Source organism: Rhodamnia argentea, chromosome 9 (assembly GCF_020921035.1).
Source record: "Rhodamnia argentea isolate NSW1041297 chromosome 9, ASM2092103v1, whole genome shotgun sequence".
Classification (NCBI taxonomy): Eukaryota; Viridiplantae; Streptophyta; class Magnoliopsida; order Myrtales; family Myrtaceae; genus Rhodamnia; species Rhodamnia argentea.
In genome coordinates, this window is record NC_063158.1 from 6,620,836 (window position 1) to 6,637,571 (window position 16,736).

General features: G+C 42.3%; 2 protein-coding genes across 5 annotated transcripts; one reads left to right on the forward strand and one right to left on the reverse strand.

The window, feature by feature from the left end:
* Window positions 1–24: 24 nt before the first annotated feature.
* LOC115748547 lies at window positions 25–9,407 on the forward strand. Its single transcript, XM_030685055.2, has 8 exons — window positions 25–1,266; window positions 1,869–2,057; window positions 3,250–3,342; window positions 3,421–3,603; window positions 3,683–3,785; window positions 3,873–4,058; window positions 5,236–7,646; window positions 8,087–9,407. Exons 1-8 carry the CDS (start codon window positions 1,033–1,035, stop codon window positions 8,672–8,674), a joined length of 3,987 nt encoding a protein of 1,328 aa, XP_030540915.2. The 5' UTR covers window positions 25–1,032; the 3' UTR covers window positions 8,675–9,407.
* Window positions 9,408–11,005: 1,598 nt separating this feature from the next.
* Window positions 11,006–15,617, reverse strand: LOC115748643 (probable trehalose-phosphate phosphatase 2). 4 transcript variants are annotated; one of them, XM_030685206.2, is made up of 10 exons: window positions 15,583–15,617; window positions 13,696–13,842; window positions 13,381–13,521; window positions 13,060–13,131; window positions 12,803–12,928; window positions 12,621–12,677; window positions 12,394–12,495; window positions 12,142–12,219; window positions 11,841–11,981; window positions 11,006–11,607 (listed from the first exon to the last, which is right to left on the reverse strand). In XM_030685206.2, the coding sequence occupies exons 2-10, from the start codon at window positions 13,801–13,803 to the stop codon at window positions 11,458–11,460; spliced, it is 975 nt and encodes a 324-aa protein (XP_030541066.1). In that variant the 5' UTR covers window positions 13,804–13,842; window positions 15,583–15,617; the 3' UTR covers window positions 11,006–11,457. The 4 variants fall into 4 exon arrangements, with proteins under 4 accessions (XP_030541066.1, XP_048141409.1, XP_030541068.1 ...); XM_048285452.1 differs by lacking the exon at window positions 15,583–15,617 and having other exon boundaries at window positions 13,696–14,426; XM_030685208.2 differs by lacking the exon at window positions 15,583–15,617 and having other exon boundaries at window positions 11,473–11,607; window positions 11,841–12,031; window positions 13,696–14,433.
* Window positions 15,618–16,736: the final 1,119 nt, after the last annotated feature.

Sequence of the window (16,736 nt, forward strand, 5' to 3'; positions counted from 1 at the left end):
ATTTCCCCTTCCCCTCTCCCTACTCTCTCCTCTCTTCTCCAGATTCTATCGTCTCTCTCTCTCCCTGCGAAAGTTTTCCAATTTCAAAAGAAAGGGTTAAACGAGAAGGGAAAAAGGGGGAAGGAGAAAACCACAATTTCAGCAACAACGTTCCCAGACCCAGAATCTACTCTCTCTCTCTGGATTTTCTCCATCGCCTCCTCAAGAATTGAATTTCGCGTTACGTAGGATTTGATTGATCCACCGCGCGGTGTGCCCCCCTCTCTCTCTTGATTTTTGGGTTCTTTTTTAATCTTTTTTTCTTTTTTCGTCTTCTCGCCATTGAATGCCTCGATCTCTTGCTCTCTGCACATTTGGCCTATTGCCCCGCTCGTCATCTTCTTCTTCATCGTCGTCGTCCTCCTCCTCTTCTCTCGTTCGGCGACCTCTCTGACATTCCCTTTCCGGTTCTTTTGGTTCTTTCCTTGGAATAAGATTCGAGGCATTTACGAAGTTTTATGCCCCCATTTCGCGGTTCTCGCTTAGGGTTTCGATCGTCCGGCCTCCAATCCGACACCCACGATTCCTTCCACTTGTTTCGTTGTCTCTTAGGTCTCACACTCGTTTTGCTCCTCTAGGGTTTCCTCGCTGGCTTCTTGCGCGGATTGGGAAGAGGAAGAAGGGATTGTGTAGCCCCTTTGTATGCTTTTTTTCTTTTGATTTTCGGTCCCTTTTCTCTGATTCATTTGGGTTGTTGTCTGTTGGCGATCTTTCTTTGGGAGTGTGGGTGCTGATAAATTTGCGACTTTGACTGCGAAAGTTTGTTGTTGGTTGCCATCTGGATTCTGATGTTACGGGGATTTTTCTTTCGGGATAGCAGAATTTCCTGCTGCTGATACTTCTGGGGAAAATTGCTTCTCTTCGGTTCTCTATTAAACACGTTGAGAATAGTGCTTGTTTCTGCTTCTTTTCCCGTTTTCCGGGTAATTTCTTCTCTGTGAGGAAGCATTGTGACAGTTTAGTTTGGCGTAAGAGGGAAGTCTTTGGGCGTGTATGGGCAAGCATGAGGAGTGGGCACAGCCACCAAATGGGCTATTGCCCAATGGATTGTTGCCTGGTGAAGCGGCATCCGTGATACAGGTGCTCGACTCGGACCGGTGGTTGAAGGCTGAAGACCGAACTGCAGAGCTCATCGCGTGCATTCAGCCCAACCCACCCTCCGAGGAGCGCAGAAATGCTGTAGCCACATACGTGAGACGTCTCATCACAAATTGCTTTCCTTGTAAGGTGGGATCCCACTGCAGCAATATTCCACATAATCCTCATGATTACTTATTTTGTCAGTTTGATGTTTGTCATCGATTTAGTAAGTTATGACTTATGATTATTTGAAAGAGATGTTTTTTTACAGTACCGATAATGATGCTTCTTTGCAATCCTCATTATAGTGGTACTAGTGCTTTTGGAGAAGGCGACTTCAATAAAGATTATGAAAGTTCCATGCTTCACGGATGCTTGATGGTTTTCTAGATAAACTTTAGAGGGCACTTCGCCTCTGTGTGCTATTTAACAATTATATAGTCAATGTACCATTCTTATTGACCAATTGGTTTTTATCATTTCGAGACAACTTTCACCTAAATTTGTAGTGTTTGGCTGGTTAACTTGGTGCTTGTCATTTCCTCAGCAGTAATAAACCTTTTACCGCTACTCGTGTTCCAATTGGACAGTTAAGCTTTTCTACCCTTAGTCATACGGAAGTTTTAACTGATATTCATGTGTTTCGACCTCACCAGTTCTCCCTCAGAATTTCTCGCAACTTTAACAATTAGGGATTTATGTTTGTCAGCTACTTATTGGTGTCACTTGTGTGCGCCATCTTATTACAGGTTTTCACTTTTGGCTCTGTGCCACTGAAGACTTATTTGCCTGATGGAGACATTGATTTATCCGCATTTAGCAGTAGTCAGGACTTAAAGGATACATGGGCTCATCAGGTTCGTGACATGTTGGAGAGCGAGGAAAAAAATGAAGAAGCCGAGTTTCGTGTTAAGGAGGTTCAGTACATCCAGGCAGAAGTATGTACTTTACTATTTTATTGTAATAATTTTGTGGTGATTGATTTGTCTTTTACGTATTGTCCAGATATGTTTGTTTCCTGTTGTAACAAATCTATTGGCTATAACACGTCTTATTTCTGATTGGAAAAGGTAGTGGACATGCTGATGTACTAAACTGAAGTTATGATACTTATTTCCATTTGATTATCTGTATTGTGTGACTTAGCAATCCCTGGAAGTATCTATCTTCACTTCTCTCACCATGCAAGATTAATTCCTTACTTTCTACAGATTTGCATCTCTTTCTTCTAGGTAAAATGACATGGTTCTTTTAGATGTTGAAATTGAGATCTGATCGAGATGGTATTTGAGGATTGGGACATATGGTTGGCTCCTGGTCATTATATCCCTTAAACTGAGAAGTACATATATTACTGTGTCAATGATGAGCATGTTTGCTTAACTTTCTTCCATTATACTATGAAGGAGCTCAAGTTGCATTGAAGTAATGTTAGATCTCATATTTTGAAGTCAAACCATCCCTGTCTAAGATGTGGAATGTACTTAGCTTCTTTATTATACGCTGAAGATAAAACTCTGATTTTATTGGTTTTTTAACTCGCCTTTGGCTTAACACATTAAACTAAGTTTACGCAAAAGCATTAGTGATTAGTTCTTTTAAATCATAGATATGTGCTGACAAATGGAAGTTAGGTGATGAAAATGAGTAATTAATTGTATCTGCCAAGACACATGGAAAGAAACCAAAAGTTAATCTTCATTAAAAAGCAGGAGACTAACAGAGATCGATTCTGGTGAATCATTTTGTTCTGTGCCCGTACATAGTCCTCACAGGAGAGCCGAGAATAAATGGTGTCATGCATGAAATCCCATCTAACTGGGCTTGCTATATTCAATCCTTGGCGTATCCCTTTCTTTTTAACACAGAATCAATTTATCTTACCTGCTAACTAGAAGTGAAATTTCCGTTATTGAGCTGACTAGTCATTTCTCCTCGAGGGGTCTTCTGGATTAGAAATTTAGCACAATTTAATCTCTTTGTGACAAAAGTTACTCAAGTAGGTTCCTCTAAGCCTGCTGGTATTGTACTGTGTATGAGATGTTAGGTAACCTGTTTGGTGTTTTGGTTATTTCTGTTAAATCCCTCTTTGATAAGAAATTGCATTGTCTTCCTTTAACATCTGTGCAGGTGAAGATAATAAAGTGTCTTGTAGAGAATATTGTGGTAGACATATCATTTAACCAGCTTGGTGGGCTATGTACCCTTTGTTTTCTTGAAGAGGTAATTTCCATGCGCTTTGAGCAAAAGAAATTGAACATAGACATGACATTATTTACTAAATATATTTTGCTTCTGCAGGTTGATAATTTGATAAACCAAAGTCACTTGTTCAAACGTAGCATTATCTTGATAAAGGCTTGGTGCTACTATGAGAGCCGTATACTTGGTGCTCACCATGGACTTATTTCGACTTATGCTCTGGAGACCTTGGTTCTTTACATATTTCATGTTTTCAACAATAACTTCGCCGGACCTCTTGAGGTGATGTTCGGTTTAATGTAGGCTTTGTGTGCCTTACTGCATCTCTTTACACATTGATCAAATGGTTTTTGTCTGGCAGGTGCTTTATCGTTTTCTTGAGTTCTTTAGCAAGTTTGATTGGGACAATTTTTGTGTAAGCTTGTGGGGTCCTGTACATATTAGTTCACTTCCAGATGTAACAGGTATTCCTTTCCTTAACAAGTTTGATTCAGACTTGTCTTCCTGCTTCCAAGTCCTGATTTTGCTTTCTTTAAACTATCTTTTTTCAGCTGAACCGCCAAGGAAGGACGGTGGAGATTTATTACTGAGCAAAGTGTTTCTTGACGCTTGTAACCACGTCTATAGTGTTTGCCCCATTGGTCAAGAAAATCAGGGTCAACCTTTCATTTCTAAACATTTTAATGTTATTGATCCCTTGCGGGTGAACAACAACCTTGGGCGCAGTGTTAGCAGAGGTAATTCATTTTTCAGCAATTGAAATCTGAGATATATGTCATATCTGTATTAGAAAGTGGTCACAATCTATGCTATATTTTGCCAGTTTTTTTACTGTGATGTCTTCAATTGGTTAAGGGAAGGGAAGTTCTGTTCATCTTAAGTAATATTATCAATATGATAAGAGTAAGCGATGTCAAAATTGAGTTTGGTTGATTTTAAGCACATTTTGAGAATATTTAGTCTTATTCAAATAAATCTGAAGTTAGATGGGATATCATATGATTTCTGCCTATGCATTTTGCATAATAGTGTTCTTGATCTGCTTGCATGGCAATGACCTATGACATTTAGTTCCCGCTGGTTGTAGGGCGGCCAAATTTTGTGTGTGTGCTTTACTTATTTTTCTCCTCAAACATTGTTAATTTTCTTTTCCTCAAAGAGACAGAGATAGAGGGGAGAAAGGTTTTAAGTATTTATTTTATATGTATTTTTCGCTTTTTTGGCCCAGCAATGACATAATTATAGGGTTAAAAAGTTAAAAGCAAAGTGAGCTGAGCATTCGCAACCAGGACAACTGAAGGATTGATGAGCAAATATATACATGCATACTTATATACATTCACCAGGATTGAATGGTTGCAATATGGTCACGTAGCATGGGCAGTAGTTGCAGTATACAGGGCCCCCCTTTCATTTTTCCTAGTGTATCTAATCGACCTTTGGTTCATCCCAGTCCTTGGTTGATATTCAAAGTAGTTATCTAGAAAGGCTAAGTGGATTTAGGAGCAAAATAAGCCAGCTATCCCCTTAATAGATACTGACCCTGGCCTCTGCTCAGGCTAAATCAAAGTTGCAGCAATCATGAGACCAGGCTCAAGGTTAGATAGAAGATAGGCTATTAGTTATATCGAGTCCCGGAGTCTGGTATCCTAATGAAAGACTAGCGTATTCTTTACTAGGCCAGCAATAATTCTCTATTCTCATTGAACTTTGACTGCCGGTGGAGTTTATTCGCATTGTGTTCCAAGTGAGTTTCGTCCTTCACAAGATTTGTGAAGATTCTCCTATGTAGTTGTATACTACTTGTTTTTGAGAGTTGATATGTTTTCCTATGAGATATTTTTTGTGCTTTATTCACGAATCTTATTTTAATAATCCAGGTTTGTCAAATTTATTATGTTTAATTTTTTTCAGGTAATTTCTTTAGAATACGCAGTGCATTTGCATTTGGAGCTAAGAAGCTTGCAAGACTGCTTGATTGCCGTAAAGAAGACATACTCTTTGAAATAAACGAGTTTTTTATGAACACTTGGGAGAGACATGGTAGTGGCCATCGTCCTGATGCACCAAGGAATGACTTGCGGCGGTTAAGATTGTCAAATGCTGAAAGCTTACACCGGTCCAAAAATCTGCGAAGCAATTTAACTGGCAAAAAGACTGAGAATATCTCAGTTCATGAAAGTCAGTTTGAAAGTACTCATGGTCCTCGTAGTGTCTCTTCTCAACATTTAAATCATATCTCGGAGAGTGCGTCTAGAAGAAGTGACGCTTCAACCATATCTCGTACGCAAAGTCAGAAGGATTATGTAAACATGGACAGCTTAAGGGTAGCAGATAGTAACAGACGGGAAACAAATTCAAAGCTAGCTACAAGCATTGATAAGGATCAGAGAAGTTCTAGAGCAGATGGCTTGGTGAATGATACTCAAGGAAGATACCTTTTTGCGCGAACACATTCTAGTCCTGAACTGACTGACTCATACAGTGAAGGCTCTTCCCAAGGAAGGTTTGATAGAGGGCCTGACGATGGAAAAAACCAGACTACGTCTGCAGGGTTGGATCCTAGCAGGAGGAAGATTTTGGAAACCGATGGTACAAGCCTAGACATTTCGTCTTCAGCTGATGATTCAGCATTCGTCGGGCAATCCTCAGTTCTGCGAGACATGAATACTGACTCAGACAGTGTAAATAGTTACCATGATGACGGTTTTCGGTTAGGTGTCAGGGGCGAAAGTTTTACTTCTGTCTCAGGATCACAAGGATTGCATCAAGAAGAACAAGATCTTGTTAACATGATGTCATCTTCTCAAGCACATGCTTATAATGGACAGGTTCACATGTCTTTAAATTTTTCAGGTCACTTGCCACTGACTGTAATTCAAATGGGGCATGCGCAGAGAAATATCCGTGGGATGATTCCTTCAAATATTCCATTTGAGAGTCCCTGGTTAACAAAAATGCCATTTCCTCATGGATTGGTCCCTCCTTCGTTTGCTCACTATTTCCCTGATATCAGCTTGGGCATAAATCCGGAAGATGCCATTGAACCTAATGAACATAATATCAGTTCCAAAGATGCAAATCTTGGTGAAGTTAATGGTGAATTCTGGCACGAGCAAGAGAGGGAGCCAACTGGAGGTTTTGATATAGGTAATGGAGATGTTCAGACTCTTCAATCAGATGATCAGCAACAGTCAACTTCAACGTCGTACGGCTTTGGTCCTTCATCTAGGGAAGACAACTCTAGCACTTACTCTAGAGTACATCAGAAGTCTGTTCGGGAAAACCGAGGGCCGTCTAGGGAAGACAAACTAAATGCATTTCAACATCAAGGTGGTAGAGAAAATGAGGTTTACAGGGATGACAGATCTGGAAGTTTGAGGTCCTTGCGAGCTACTCTGGGTAGTTCTAGAAGTAAGACTTCCTCGGAGAGCTCTTGGGACGGAATTTCAACGAAGTCATCGAAGTCAACAAGAGATAAAAGAGGTAGGAAAACTGGTCCTAGTGCCCTTCCATCTAGTACTAATGGGAAAGGGAAAAGCTTTTCAGATCATTCCTCTGCTCAGGCAGATGATGATTCTATGGACTTGAACCTTCCTTCGAGTATTGGACAGGAATTAACAGAAAGAAGCGCAGGACCTCAACCTGTCGGTTTGGGGCATGTTCCGACACATCAGTTGCCTGGGTTTGAGCCGGCTCAAACTGGTGGAACAGATTCCATGATACCATTTCTCTTGGGCCCGGGTTCTCGCGAAAGGCCTGTGGACAATTCTCAGGTTTATGCATTTTACCCTACGGGGCCCCCAGTTCCATTTCTTTTTTTTTCTCACATGCCAAGCGATGGTGGCAGTTCAGATGCATCAACGAGCCATTTTAGTGTGGAAGAAGTCCTAGATAATAACGATGCTGGCCAGAATTTTGATTCATCCGAGGGGCTGGATCATCCAGAAGCATTGGATACTTCTGTTGCTGTTGGACCATCGGTCCCTGTTGAGCCATCTGAGCACAAGTCTGACATACTTAACAGTGACTTTGCTAGCCATTGGCAAAATCTGCAGTATGGACGATTTTGTCAGACCTCTCGCTACCCTACTCCTATGCTCTATCCGCCACCCAATGTCTTATCCCCTATCTATTTGCCAGGCCGTTTTCCATGGGATGGAGCTGGAAGACCGCTCTCAGCAAATTCTAATGCTTTTAGTTATGGGCCTCATCTCGTTCCAGTTTCCCCAGTTCAATCTATTTCTAATGGACCTGCCAGCGTTTACCATGTTGACGAAATGCCAAGATATCGTAGTGGGACAGGGACTTACCTGCCAAATCCTGTAAGATTATTTTAAGCATAAACATTATTCACTCTTCTTTCTAAAAGATGCATAGATATTTGCACTCCATGCCTGTTTGATTGTCATGTATCCTTCCATGCTATGTTTTGGTGTCTTCCGATTTTCACTGAGTCCTTCACTGTTTTCATGGTTAATGGATTTGTTTTCTATCAATGCTTTTCTACTTGTCTTCTCTCTGTCAACTCTTTCAATTAGAGAGAAATATATAATTGGAGGGGAAGGAGGAGTATAAGAGTACAAGTAATCCTGTCCTGGTTCCTGTTAGTGCACTGTTGAGGAAAGAGGATGCTGTTTTCTTTTATTGAATGAGTTTAATGCTGATCTGGTTCTCTTCATGCCCTCTTACTCATTAAGTTTAGCCATGAGTTTACTCTGTTATATTCTTGATGCCTGATATGTAGCTTTTTCCTTTTCTTCAGAAGGTATCAGCGAGGGAGCGGCACTCGTCCAACCCAAGAAGGGGGAATTACAGCTATGACAGAGGGGATCACCATGCTGATAGAGAAGTGAACTGGAATGGTGCTTCTAAATCCAGACCTTCACGCAACCATAATCGCAATCAGTCTGAGAAATCTACCTCAAGGCCAGATAGAGTGGCAGCAGGTGACGGCCAGTCTGAAAGACCGTGGGGATCATATAGACATGGATCATTTCCTTCGTACCATTCTCAGAATAGTCCCATCCGCACAGCTACAACGCAAGGTGGTCCGGCCAATGTAGCCTATGGCATGTATCCTCTTCCAGCCATGAATCCAAGCATTGTATCGTCAAATGGACCGACACTTCCACCAGTTGTAATGTTTTACCCTTACGATCATAATGCTGCATACGCTTCGTCATCAGAGCAGCTTGAGTTTGGGTCTATTGGAACAGTGGGTTTCTCAGGCATGAATGATGCGTCTCAACTGAATGAAGGGAGCAGTATAATGGAGGAACAAAGATGTCATGGAGCTCCTGCTTCACGATCTTCACCAGATCAGCCGTCTTCACCCCACCTCCGGAGGTGATCAATTGGAACAGGCACTGTGTTTCAAGATATTGAAATTGAGGAACTGCAGCTGGGATTTTACTCGACAGTCCAGCTCTTGTCAGTATCCTTGCTTGCATAGAGACCATTCATCTTGCTTGCTTGACTATTAAAGCAATGGTGGCGAGAAATCTCCCTTTTTGCAGAGGTTGGACCACCACTCTTCAACACCTCTTTTAACTGTTCCATGATGCCATCATCTGTGTCATCTCCACAGCAAGCCCTGGTTAATTTGCTCGATCCAAAGTTGAGCGAAAATGGTCTCTTAGTCGCTGCATTTTTCGTACGAAGGTAGGTCTGAACAGAGAAAATGCAGTGAGAAATTTCACCTAATGAAGTTTCATCCTCCCCCTTTGTCGTGACTGATCGGTATCTGCCTCTTTGGCGATGACCGTGCAAAAGAAAACCAAGGAGGTGGGGGAAGAAATCGGATTCCACACCGCATCTGTTTCAAGGACATTGCGGAGGGGTGGTAGGGGAGAGACTGCTGTCAAGGAGTAGATTTCCAGCTTAGGTTCACACATTTTACAGCTTAGTCGACTAGCATCATAAAATTTGTTTGGAAAGAGTACTTTGGCTGTTACAGGAATGTACAAGTTTCTTAATCAGTAGGCAAAGGACTTAGGTTTTTCTCGCAGAAGTCTTGTTTGACATGTTTGACACGGTATCATTTACACCAATCCTGAAGGTGAAGTTACACAAGATTTCTTCCATGGTATGGTTAGTCTTTGCTTGCTCCTATGCTCCCTTTTCGGCTTAATCCGATGTGAGATCTTCGGATTCATTGACCCAATGAAATTGTTATAATCGAAGAGAATCTCGTTTTGTCGATCTAACCTGGATTTGTCTGTCACGCTATTGAAATATTAATTATGCTCTTGTAAGGAATCTTATTAGACGCCAATGGATTACGAAGTTGTTATCTACATAAACGGGCAAAATGCTATTAGGTTAAAGGTCATTTCTACTAATGGATTTGCACCATTAACCCAATTTTTCAGCGTGAAAGGTTACTGGCCGTAATTATTTAGTTATTTCAAAATATGAAGCGTCATTAATTGCGTGAAGAAATTCGTAATTACTAGTAATCTGTGGTCCTAAATTACTTTAAAACTCCGAGGCTCTTGATAGTGATTCTGATAAATATAATCATGAACACGTGAACAGCAAAGGAGAGCTCCGTCTTGCCGTGCACGGCAGCTTCGATGGCGGTTGGTGGCGGAGCAACACAACCCACACCCCCCCTCCCCCACTGGCTCGAAACCGCTGGCTTCGTGCTTGTTGTGGGTTAGTTCTCTTCTATGCAAGAGTAGCTTTTAGAGTAGAAAGAGTTTGGCTGTTGAAATAAGTTGAGTCTGGAGCACAGCTCGGTCCTTTACCGAGACACCGGTCCAGAGGAAGGCAATTGCTTGAGCCTAGAATCGGAACAATCCAAGTTCGAGGGAAGTGTTGCGTGGTTAGTTTCAGCTTCGATGATGTTGCGGCGAATGAGAGGGCGGTTTGCTTATGAGGAATCAAAATGGTCTGGTCGAGAATGGGAGCAATTGAGGTTAGCGACAGTGGAGCCCGACATGGAGGAAGAGCAGTTGAGGTCCGATGATAAGCAGCAGGAAGATGAGTTGATTGCCAATCCAACTTCACCACAATTATATGGTTCGGGTACTGCTGCTTTACTATCCCTTTGTTTCTTTCATTCTTTCGAGCTGTATAATTCTACGAGTTTGGAACAATGAACGTCTGAACACCAGATGCCTCTTAAATCTTTATCAAAAACTTCAATTTGAACTGGTAAAGAGGCTCTAGAAGCCGAGGCCGAGCAGTCAACTGGGCAGCATGAAACTGCTCCTGAGGATAGCAGGATTTATCCGGCCAAAGCACCCGCCTTTCGTCGTAGTTTGGAAACCAGGGACAATGTAATCTTTGATTTCATTCAGAAGTGGAACCCCTGTTGCTGGTCAATCCATACGAGTCCCGATAATCTGTTCGATAGGCTTGTAACACGCCTGCAGGTAGGGGAACCAGTTTACTTGCTGGTCGATTTCTTGGCAGCAGGGCCAAATAAGTTCTCGCCCCACAGCCTTTCCATCAGCCCACACCAAACTTTGAATCATAAAGCACAGCAAAGAAATATCATTCTCCATGCGGCACTTCTCATGGTTAAGTACACACCAATCACCAAAGGTTGTAATCGCAAAAGACGGTGTTCGCAGCCTAAGGCCATGTTGCGTCTAGATGTCAAATGAAAATTTTCTGTGGCTTCTTATAACACACGTATATTTGCAAGGGCTAGTTGAATTGGCTACATAGACGATAACATGATGTACAGCGAGTAGCAAGCGTAGGGAAGGCGGTACATACCTTAGACCAGTAGAAGCACAAAAGAGCAGGCTGAGCACATCTTCCCAAAGAGGACGGTATGCGTTGCCATCGAGTCTAAAAGGACTACAAAGTTCTGTCAATTCCCAAACTCTGGCTCTGCTGACATTACAAGATTCAGTCACATTGCCAAGGAAATCGTATGCTGCCAATCACGGCGGAATCTTCTGAATTGGTGAGTAGCGTGGCGAGGTCTCTTTTGTCCCACTGAGTTACGTTTTTGGTGGGGTGGATAGCTATCAAGCACAAGTTACAAATCCAAGAACATGCTTCGCTGGAGGTAAATTTGCCAAACAAAATCATTGACAAATTCACGGTGCTTCTATATGGATCGGGAACCAACTCAGCGGTTTGCAGACTCGTAGCGGCCTTCGGGCATTGAGCCGGTTAACTAGAAGAATTGCTTCTTTTCCACTCGGCGAGGTGTGTCAAGAAAGAATGGACCTCGTTGGGGTCTTGCAAAGAGTACAAGGCCATGGTCTCCCTCGGGACAGAAGAAACTATAATGGAGAAACCGTGTTTAGTTCTTTTAATAACCTGCAACCATTCATGTCCAAGTTATTACAGTTAGCAAGGAGTGTTCTACTCATATAGGTTTCCTTAACCCTCCAACCGTTCTTTGTCTAGATTGGGTTCTTAGTTTATTGCTAGACTTTAGAAAAAGGAGCATTAGGTAAAACTCAAATGTGATGTTATCCTGATAGAAGAGAAATGACAGAACTACACAAGATCTTTGATGAATGTCCAGTATCAGATATGCGATCCAACACCTTGAAAGCATCTTCGTCGGTATCATCGTCCCCTATATACAAGGGAAGGACGTTACAATGGCCATTCGAGTCGAGAGTTTCCAGTAGATATTCGATGGCTCGGCCTTTGTCCCATTCAACCGGAGGGCGTATCTCCATAACCTGTTCGAGCAAATTGAAAGCGTGTCATCCAGAATGAGCTCGATGCGCTTCTATAGCAAAACCAAGAAAGAGAGAGGTTCCTTGCTCTGAGCAACATAATCTTAGTGAACATGCTTGTCTTAGTACCAGTCAAATTGTTCAGACCAGTTCATGCATGTACCTTTTTACCACAGGTGATTCTGTATGCTGGGTATGCTTCCATTGTAGATTCTACTATCTGCTTAAGTTTCCCGACATCCTGCAGAGATGTAACGATATCCGGTTATTGCTAATCATAAGAAACAGAGTCCGAGATTCTGAGACTCGTTTGAAACATGTTTATTGGAGATATAAAGGCTTAAATACTTAGCATAGAGAAACTGTGGAATGATTATTCCTCCAATGGCAGTACGGAGGAGGATGTAAGGATCACCTTCTCATTCACACGACGGTAGTGCACCGATATGCAAAACTTATTGTCTTCAACCATGGCACTGTCTATTCTTGTAGTTCTTTCTTTCAACAGCCTCATTATCTGCGAGCACCAACAACCAAAAGACAATGCACAAAGACTATGATAGGAGGAATCACATTCTCAATGCTGCAGGAAATTTAACTTGATTGGCATCCGAACAACGGTAGTGTACAGAAAGTCCTTACCTCCTGAACTGAGTCTAGGAAATCTTGAGCCGGTCGGAACCAAACGATTTCATCCCCCTAAAACAACAAGCAGTAATTTATCTCTCGGTTCGAGAGCCAATTTGTTCTCACTTGTTCAGCATGAGAGGAACGTCTTGCAGATTAAGTGCCAAAGCGTAGGATTATGTGATTTTGAGACGAACCTTTTCGTCCAAAGCTCTGGTTTGATGCCCGCCTTCCTGGCTCTTCGAGGAGGCTAATGGGATGGAGATATCCATTCCATGACTTCCAGCGTAACAGACATTGTCCAGTTGCACAAATTCATATACCTAAACAAAGTGTCAAAATTTTTCTTATTTAGGTGAAGAAAAGCAAGATGAATCTACAGATATTCCTCACCTCATGTGTGGTTCCTAAACCGTACAAGCTTGGAAAAAGCAGCAGAATGAAATGAGCATACCTTGTCGCGACACCTTCCACTAACAATGGATGTGGGAAAACAGTCTGCAACTTCGCGTACGGCGCAACGCATCTGCATTTTTTAAAGTCAGTCATACACCCCCTCAATATTTGTCATACACACACCGTCAATATCAGCAGTTTGTGCTGAATGAGACATTGTCTAACTACATAAGCCCTGTGGCAACCTAGTGATTTTTGCGAGTTTGATGTGAGGAAGCTGACACTCGGTAGTCAATTGCTTTCGCTTGGTTCCTTGGCGAGTCTCCATCCTAAGGACTAGAATCCGGATATTCAATCCTATGTAGGAGGGCAGATGCACCTTTTCTGTCATGAAAGCCTGATCAGGATTATCTACAATCTGAGAGAGAGTTCCATCATAGTCCAAGAACACCGCAATCTCTTTGCCTTCGGCTTTCTTCGCGATCCCTTCAAACGTGCACAAGGCGGACGGGTGCTTTCTCTGCATAATGTATAAAAAACCTCACGCCCTTGATAAACATGAACATACGCTCAACAAAAAATGAAGCAACTGTGAAAGAACACAAGCATCAACAAGAAAGTTTACAGATGAAAAAGACAAGATGATACTGCAGTTCAATGCAGTAGGTAGTTTTCGTCGTCGCAGTGTGCTTACTAGCCATGAAGAGTAAGAGCCCAAGGCAGAAACTCCATTGCCTTCCAGCCTCGCTCTTGATAAAGATTCCATGTCCTGATGTTGCGTGGGTGAATGTGGGAATCCCATCCTAGATTCAATTATAGTACTTCTCAAGCTCTACTTTACCTGCGAGATTTAAGGAGTTTTCTTCTTTACAGAACAAACTTAAAGACATTATAAGAAAAAGGGACGTGCACATGGATATTCTAATTCCTATTGCATGTCATCTTCCTAGAACGTCACTGGACCAACATCAAAGCCATGGATGACTCCATAAAGCAGCCGCGAGTTCCAGGGCTTTGACCTAGATGCTGTTTTTCTGGTGAAAGCTTTTAAAGAAATGATGCTCCATTTAAGTAAAGCCGGTTCGTCAGTGGTGAGAATCAAGACGCTATTCTCCCTCAAATCTGCGACGACATTGATATCGACATACCCATGATCTGAATCCTCAAGATCCGTGGAGGTTTGCACAAAGTTTACAAAACCTTAAGCAACATATGACGATCGTATAATGGACTTTAACATCTAGGTCCAACAAACAATCTCGCGGAGTCTTTCTGTTCCTATCCCCGTCAAGGAGAAACAAGTTTAGCTTTCAGTTGATGCCCAAGCCTGGTCATATGGCAACAAGACTATGAATCACGACAACGTAAGACTCCTCACCAACATGTGATTCACGACTCCTTAAGGAGAAAAAGGGTATGCGTGATTCACATGGCATTTTCTTCTTTTGTGAGTTGGAAGTTGCAAGAAAGTTTCATAGGTAGGTACGAGGTGTTCGTTCGCCTTGCACCGCAACTCGTTCACGTCTCTTTTTGGCTAGTTCGATTTCGATTTTTTTTTTTTTTTTGCTGAATATGGCACTCGAGTGTTGCCCTTCGATATGGCCTAGAGATCCTCTCGATTTGAAGAGGCGAATTAGCGCGGTTCGCCCTTCCACAATCACGGCATCACCTAGTACTCAAAACTGTTTGAAATTGGTTTCTTCCTACTTGCATAATCTCAACCTTGAGAAGACCCGAGCAATGCGTCACAGATCCAACTGAAGTGAGTCCATTCACCTAACTTTCTCCTGTGTTCATTCGCCAATTCAACAGATACTCGCCATCTCTATACTTAGTCTAATAAACGCCAAGTAGGTTTTCACGTCGAATCCACGTACTTCATAACTCACCAAACCATTGTTGACAGTAACCGTACCCCAGATACATATCACACGACGTATCGCATCATAAATTAGATGGTCGGAAAAAGGTAAGTCCACATACAGATCTCCACCTAATATTATCACGGGATCGATCTCGCTTTCAGGCATAGGAAATATGTTAAATGGGGAGCCGGACAGACAGACAGAGCCTGATGGCGGATAGTGAAAGATCGACTCTTCGAGTCCCGAGTTGTTGCCGAGTCGTTGCCGAGTCATTGTCCGTGAGGTTTCGGGATTGACTCTGATCGTTTTGTTAAGATCCTCGACGACGGCGCGTGCCATCTCCCACGTGTGGAAAGAACACCCGGAACAAACATATTTGGCTGTACTTTGCGGGCGCGCGTGAATGCTCTGAGTGGCACACATCAGAGTATGCAGAAAAGAAAAGTAGAGAAGGTAACGCGAGAAAGTATATATACATAGCGAGAAAGCTTGATTTCTAGGCAAAAGAACCGACTTTTGCATGAAAATGTGCATGGTGAACATAGACACCAGAGGTCAAGAGCCATGCGGCCTTACTAGTAAAAGGATTGAGGGGTGGGAGTGGAGACGGGGCCGGAGAGTATCAGGACCGGGGTTCGATCCCCGGGAGCAGAAGAGGAAGCTTTGCCAAAAAAAAACTAGACACCAGACACAGAGAGAGAGAGAGAGAGACTAACCTTGGGCCAGAATGAGTTGAACGGAAAAGGGCAGGAGGGAGGGGAAGAATGGGAGCAGGCGAGGAAGCTTTATTTATAGATAAATCGCAAGCCAAAAGGGTTTGGCCTTTGTAGTCACGGGACGCCCGCTCCAACCTGTACGCCCTTTCTCCTTGCTTCTCCTAAATCCCATTTCTCATCGGCCCGACCTCATTCCAACACCAACTTTGTCAATTGACCTTACTTACTTGCCCTAATTAACCAGCCTAATATGATCTTCTTTTGTCCTGTAGCCGGAGGCGACCCTCGATTAACCGGCATTCGCACACCAGAATAAGTCAAACCTAATGAAACACGGGTCGTCTAGCACTGGTAATACTATATTCTGAGTCGTAACTCAGAGAGAGGTCGAGGCATCCATCGCTCTTTTCAACATAGGGTGATGCCCTAAATCATCTTGATGACTCGGTCGACCCTTTGCGCTTCCTTACCCGAGGTCCTAGTCCGAACGCACGCCCTCGAAATGATTTTCACGTAGTTTTGATAATCTCTACATTGGACTCTTACATATGACATCTGAATATTGCGACTAATTTTTGTCGAAGATGTTTATAATGATTCCTATTTATGTCGTCATAATGATACACAGTACGTAGTTACAAGCTTGCATGAGAATTTGGCTTGTTAATGTAAGGTTCACGTTACTCTGTCCGGTTCATGATATGTGCGAAAGGCTGCTTTGTGCTTTCACTCCGAAACATTGGCAGTTGCCAAGTCCAACTTCGGAAAAGACTAAGATTACTCGATACATTCAATAAAAGAAACTATGCTGGCCGTTCTCTCTCACATTTTTCTTTGTTAATGAAAAAGCGAAAGGGAAGAAATTGGGTTCTTGCATTAAGACAAAAAAAAATGGGTATAATTACCAAATAAGTCGTAAATTTATTGTTTGAACGTCAACTCAATTTCGTACTTTTTAATTTGGTCAATTTAGTCTAAAGCTTTTGACAATTTGTCGGTATTGTTCTTCCGGACAATTTTGGCGAAAATTGCTAACGTGACACCAGCCGTTTACATAGCGCGGCTGGAAATACTTTTTTTCTGATTTTGTTTTTATTTTTTTCTTTTCTTTTCTTTATTTCTTTTTTTTTGTTGGAATGAGGGTTGTGAAGCCC

Coding starts and splice junctions, on each gene's coding strand:
- LOC115748547 (XM_030685055.2), top strand. CDS start 1,033: ATGGGCAAGCATGAGGAGTGGGCACAGCCACCAAATGGGCTATTGCCC. Junction 1,267..1,868: donor CAAATTGCTTTCCTTGTAAG/GTGGGATCCCAC, acceptor ATCTTATTACAG/GTTTTCACTTTTGGCTCTGT. Junction 7,647..8,086: donor GGACTTACCTGCCAAATCCT/GTAAGATTATTT, acceptor CCTTTTCTTCAG/AAGGTATCAGCGAGGGAGCG.
- LOC115748643 (XM_030685206.2), bottom strand. CDS start 13,803: ATGGGATTCCCACATTCACCCACGCAACATCAGGACATGGAATCTTTA. Junction 12,220..12,393: donor ACCGTCGTGTGAATGAGAAG/GTGATCCTTACA, acceptor ACATCTCTGCAG/GATGTCGGGAAACTTAAGCA. Junction 11,608..11,840: donor CCGACGAAGATGCTTTCAAG/GTGTTGGATCGC, acceptor GAATGGTTGCAG/GTTATTAAAAGAACTAAACA.